Source organism: Gymnogyps californianus, chromosome 18, assembly GCF_018139145.2.
Source record: "Gymnogyps californianus isolate 813 chromosome 18, ASM1813914v2, whole genome shotgun sequence".
Lineage (NCBI taxonomy): Eukaryota > Metazoa > Chordata > Aves > Accipitriformes > Cathartidae > Gymnogyps > Gymnogyps californianus.
Genome location: NC_059488.1, coordinates 7232962 through 7238961, shown reverse-complemented (window position 1 = coordinate 7238961; position 6000 = coordinate 7232962). Strand labels below are relative to the sequence as shown.

The 6000-nt window shown below is 42.6% G+C and overlaps 1 protein-coding gene across 1 annotated transcript in view; it reads right to left on the bottom strand.

The window, feature by feature from the left end:
• Nucleotides 1-2120: 2120 nt before the first annotated feature.
• NUP214 (nucleoporin 214) overlaps nt 2121-6000 on the bottom strand; it is a 46134-nt gene continuing 42254 nt past the window's right edge. The window contains exons 34-36 of the mRNA XM_050907822.1: nt 3927-4069; nt 3046-3070; nt 2121-2345 (exon numbers count right to left, since the gene is read on the bottom strand). Coding sequence (XP_050763779.1) covers nt 2312-2345; nt 3046-3070; nt 3927-4069 — 202 coding nt within the window. The 3' untranslated portion in view covers nt 2121-2311. The remainder of the gene's footprint in view (nt 2346-3045; nt 3071-3926; nt 4070-6000) is intronic.

The window sequence follows — 6000 nt, the reverse complement described above, 5'->3', positions numbered from 1 at the left end:
ACGCACTTGCCAAGTCCTTGAGTCATCTAATAAAAATGCAGATTTTTCAAAGTCGACTTTGCTACGTTTTGTGCATATTCCTGTAGGCTTGTGGTCACGATCAGCCTCTCCACGCTGCTCAGCTCCTCCAGCAGCTACTATGGAAACCACGAGCAGCACCCGTTTCTCAAGGGCAGATAGTGCAGGGGGTTGCGTTGTCTCAGCCATGATTTTGGAAGCGTTGCAAGAAAACGTGTGTTCAGTCAGGATCTGGAGGAGTTCTAACGGCCCTTCACTTGCAGAGGGTAAAGGAGTTAAACAGGTACCAAGCAGCACAGCAGGGACAACCCCCAACTGCTCCCATCATTCCAAAAAAGAAACTTTAAATGGCTCAGCATGCCAACATCACATTCTTACCAAGCCAATCTTCTCCATAGCAAGAGGTTTATTAGCTATCTGGGGGAGCACAGCTGATACGGCCCTGCTAGGAGGTGTCGCATGCCACAGCGAGGGGAGATTAATGCAAAGAATTTAAGGTCAATGGTTTGGGCCAACTGCTATTTATAAAGAGGAAGGAAAGCAGAACAGCAGTATCACCTCTAGGCCTTAAGAAATGTCGTATAGTCAAAGAGGACATACTGGGAGGGCACACTTCATCCCATCTTCAGCTGCTTCTTCCATCTCCAAACCAGCGAATTTCAGAAAATCTTCTCCTCTGTTCTAGCGCTGCGGCCCCAGGACCGCTAGCACTCACTCTCTTCCATCAGCGGGGAAGGGAGGTTAGGAACAGACCCCTGACAGCAGTGCTGTCTCTGATACGACATGCGGCGCGCCAGGGTTCATAAGCCAGGGCCTATGTAAAAGCCTCAGAGCCTACAGCCTTGCGAAGCCTCTCCAGATCTAAAAATAAGCCCGCCTTGTACACTGTCTTTCCCGTATTTCAGTGGTCTTCCTTTTTAAAGGGAACCTACCTAATGTCACTCCCAGGTGCAGAGATGGGAAGGACGCTTTCCACAACTAGGACAGGAGTTAGGACGAACGCTAACTTTTTAGGTTGACTTGAAAAAAGCGATTTCTTCAGGAACTGTTGATAGATATAAGTATTTAGTTTATAACACTGGATGTGAAAACAAGCAGTTATCAACTATTTACAATTCCAAAAAGTGACCACATGCCCACCAAATCAGAAAATGACACTTGTCATCATATTGTGTGGTATTAAAAAAAAAAAAAAAACCACGTTAGAATGTTTCTGCTGAAAATAGAAAAAGCAGAAGTACCCCAAAATGCTCTAACAGGACCAACAAGATAAAGCCATCCAATCTGCATGTATTCAACTAATACATAAGCTGTTATTTCGAATGCATTTTTCATAGAGCAACAAAAACCCATTACATCATTTAGAGGTTTCATGGAGGTCAGATGCATCAAATAGAAAAAGTGTTTGTCCAGAACGCCTTCAGGGCATTCTTTAAAACATTTGCTCAGTATGTTCAAGTATAAACATATGAGAGTTTCACAAACAATATTGACTAAAGCTAAGAGCTACAGGGAAGAAGTACAATCTCATACATGTTAGAAAAAAAACGTAGCTGACAGGAGAATCCAACAGCCAAAGCCGTAAGCTGCAAAATCAGTAATGCCTCTGGATGGAGGTCACGCTTCTAATTCAAGGGCCAGAAGTTTTCCCTATAACCTGAGTTCCATTTTCTGAGTTCTGTAAAATTTACAGAAAGGTAAAAATAGGAGAGCTTTTACTTCCCACCTCTTTGCTGAGTGTTACTGCCATGGGAACGTGTTCTGCACGCTGCCAGTTTCTTCTCAGATAATTTCCTACTTCTCCACTAAGCCTCTGGCTCACACATGACTCAGTTTTAGCACTTCAGTGAGATAAGCATGTGCCCCATCCTATACTTAAAATTAGCAGGGCAAACTTCAGCCCCTTCTTAAGAGCCTAGGATAATCAGTCATTCTCTTCAATGAAAAATGTGCTGGTTTATATCAGGAACCAACTTGAGCTACTCCCTTGTCTAGGCAAGGGATGAACAACAGAAAGCTAAGTCCAGCACGGGGCTGGTAACCACAGCATACATCTATTTCTTCTAGATGCAGGGAGATAAACCCTTCCAACACAAATAACATCAAGGCAGATAAAATAAGTTTAATATAGAGCGAGAACAAGTGTTGCATAAAAATAAGCAAAATCTTTCTCTTAAAAAAAAAAAGTCTGAGAACTCGTATTTAAAAGAAAAGCTGTTTCGATATTGATCATGTAGGTGACTCATGAATGCAGGAGCTACGGCACAGTTCTACAGGAGAGTTCAGGATGTTCCTAGCTTCTCCATCCACTAAATCCAGAAGAAGATCTGTGGAGCAAGAAAAAAAACCCACACCAAACACAGCAATGAGTGCTAGAGTCTCCCTGAGGCAGTATTAATTCAGCAGATCTCTCAAACAAACTTCCAGTCTCCCCAGCATCAGAAGCTTATGAGAACGCACTGGTATTTCCAGCATCTTTTACCTGAGACTGCATCAACACATACTGACTAGATAGAATTATGCTTATTCTAGAGCCTACCATCTGGAGAGATACATGCTGTCTCTACTTGACAGGGAAACAGTTTAAGAAACTTGCTAAAAGTAATCCAGCAAGCCAGTGGCAGGGTGGATGAGAGTTAAGCTCAGTTCTTAGTCCCGTTCTTTAACTGCAAATCATCATCTCAATTCAGCCAGAAAAGTACTGGTTTATTTCATTCCTTGTTTCAAACTGATAAATGGGGTAGATACTAGATTCACACACACAGCTTGAGCACACACATCGTGTGCCTGAGAAGTGGAGAAAGAGCATGATCTAACTGAAAATTCTCTCTTACACGAAAGATTAACCTCACTGGAAAGCACACATTCAGAGCCTGGACTTAGAGCTCTATGCACTGCCACTAAAAAGGAAATCAGAACTAGTATGTTACTGCTACTTTCAAAGCTTGCTCTTGTAAACCATTCAACTCTTCTATTCTGATTCTATTTGTATTTTTAATGAAGAGTTAGACACAAAATGGTACTTACGTGTTAGATGATCCAAAACCAAACCCTGAAAGAAATGCAAGATTAGAAAAATAATTGTTACAAGGTAAAACGAATGCATAAGATTTGTAGTAAATGTCCCCTCCCACACACAGATTGGAAAACATTTCTTCCCTGCCTTAGGCCAGGGAAAGAGCGATAGGCAAACAATGAAAGTCAAATCTCCATCTAGAAGAAAAGTGACTTGCCTCGGTTCCTAAGAGGGCTTTGCTTTCACTGCTCATCAGTGAAATAGGTCCATTCATTAGTAGCAACTGCACGCAATGTGCCTGGTTTATTCACCTCTCCATGAGAACAGAGGGCTGCTTTCTGAAGATGGAGTTTGGGCTTAATGCAAGCCAATGGTGACAGGCAGGCCACCAATGAACGTATCCTCTCTCAAAGGCTCTCTTCTCAGCCCTGTGTAAATCACTGCAGCTTCACTGAATTATATCAGATAAAAAACTGGCTATTGGTGTTCTAGCTCAATTTTGCAGTGCATATTCTTTTGACACTAAGTACTTACATACAGATACCCATGTATGTGGTACTGAAGAGATATTCATTATTTCTCAATATTTTCCTTTGAGAAAAAAGAACAACTCCACAAAAAGGGGTGAGAAGCAATAATATGATGAGGTGTGCAGAAGAAGAGTGATTTATTGACATGCCACACAGCAAATCAGTGACAGAATTATAAGCTAAAGTCTGAGAAGATGCTACACCCCACCCTGCAGCTCAGTTCTCCAGGACATGGTGCCCTCCCTATAGCAGGACCAGGAGCAGGCAGATTTTTGACAGGGAGCCGAGGAGTCACGCCCAAGTTCCGGGGAAAACTGGAGACATGAAGCCTGTTAGGTTCATTATATTTTAGCTTCTCCTACCTCCTCCACCTGTCCCAAAAGCTGAGAATCCACTGCTTTGTGTGCCAAAACCGGTACCCTGTTGTGACAGCGATCCAAATGTCGGGGTATTTTGATTTGCTAGTGTGCCAAACGACGCTGTATTGTTACTGGTACCACCAAACCTGCAGTTTAAAGAGAAAATTTGTGTTTGCATGCATCTTCTCATTTACACTGGAAGTTTGTCCCCATACCTGCAATGATAACAGTGCACTCCTTAAGTGAGGGTACATCAAAAGAGCGAGACCACCTGATATGAATAATTGTAATTTTTCATTCTAGAAACGGACTTTCTGGTTTGGGAAAGACTATTGTACATACAAATGTCTGTTCAGCTCATTCTTAGTGTACACCAGGTAGAAAGGCAAATATGTTCATGCTTACACAGAGTATGTTTTCAAGCGCTTGGAAATACCAACTCCAGCCATCAAATGGAATATACTAATTCACCCCTGTGTGTAGTTTTCACCCTTTAAGCTCAAAAGTACAGCATCGTTTCGTTTCACAAACAGGGCAGCAAACACAGAATTGGTATGAGGTGCTCGTGGCCAGAGCACAAAGCAGAGCCCAGATACAGAACCCAGACTCCCAACTTTCAGGCGGTACCTTACCCACTGCCCACGTAAACCCTCTGCAGGCTTCTCGATTCCTTTCTCTCCCCAGCCCCTTTTGAACCACATACAGTTCTAGTGCTTTCCTGAAGATCTGCACCTGCCTGGCACTTCTCCCCACCACCTTTGGATTACTTCCCTAATTGCTTTTGGGGACTGAAATAAGAAACACTTTTATATATGGAAATCGGTCTCCTTTCTCCACCCACTCCGTCCAACCAGGCATTGTAGAGCTATCAGCATGACACACTAATGAGACCACGATATGCATTATGGTTCTCTGCCCGCCGCCCCCCCACCCCCATACACTTCTCCCAATTCTGAACGTAAGAGGTGCGCTCAAAAAACGAGCTTCAAGTGTTTCTCTAACTTAAACTGGGCAAAATGCAGGCACAAAATTTTCAAATGACAAGCTCTGCTAAAGCTCTGCAAGTGCACAATGCTACTAACCCAGCACCAGCCCTCCCCTCAGCAGACAGTTGGTCAAGTCAAATAGTGTGCCAGCTTTGCAAGGCTGTGCCTCACACAAACTCCTGTCATTTCTGACTTAAAATATGAACTGACAGCACGTTAACGCACCTCTCCATCCATCCAGATCTAGAAGACTTTAAAAAAAACAAACCACCACATCAAAACATATCTCTCCAGATAAAAGACAACCCTTGTAGCAGTGTGACAAGCAATTCACCTGGTAAAGGACATCATCTCTCCTATCGCAGACACTGACAACCGTACACACTACTTCCATATACAGCATTAGATACAATGGGCAGTTCAGTGACTTTGCATCTTTGGCCCTGCTAACCATCCCCTGTGCCTCTGGTTTGGCTCTTGACCCATGTACCTCGCAGACAACTTCAGCTCAGAATCACAAATGTGGTTTTCTCAGCAAGTGCAGAACAGGTTTTGTAGTTCTTTTTTAGAAGCAGCAAGATGGGGTGATGCATTTGAGAACAATAGGTTTTTACAGTGCTCCATCTCCTCAGGACTATGCCACTAAACACACAAATCATGTCTACCCAGTGAAAGGAAGTGGAGGTGAAAATAGTGACAAGGAAACTTGTGGTTCAAACTGCTTCTTTCAGTTGCAAATAGAAGAACATGCCTGTTGAAAAATGCTAAGCATAGGAGGAGTAGAGAAACAGCTTAAGCTATGGACAGATTTTTTGGTAAACATATAAAAGACATGAGATACAGTCATTACCAGGTAACAATTTAATCAAACCTATCTTGCCCAGATTTTCAGGTCTTTTGTAAAGCTCCTATACAACACAGAACTGAGAGGCACTTGAGGTTAGTTTATGAAAGCAAACCAGTATTTGCTCACAAACAGTCGAAATTGCAGACTTTGAAGAAGTGTAGTGGTTTCTATTTTTGATACCTAAGTCATTTATCAAGTGACGCAGATTTTTCAGAATTGAAGCAGCAATAAATCACATGTATTT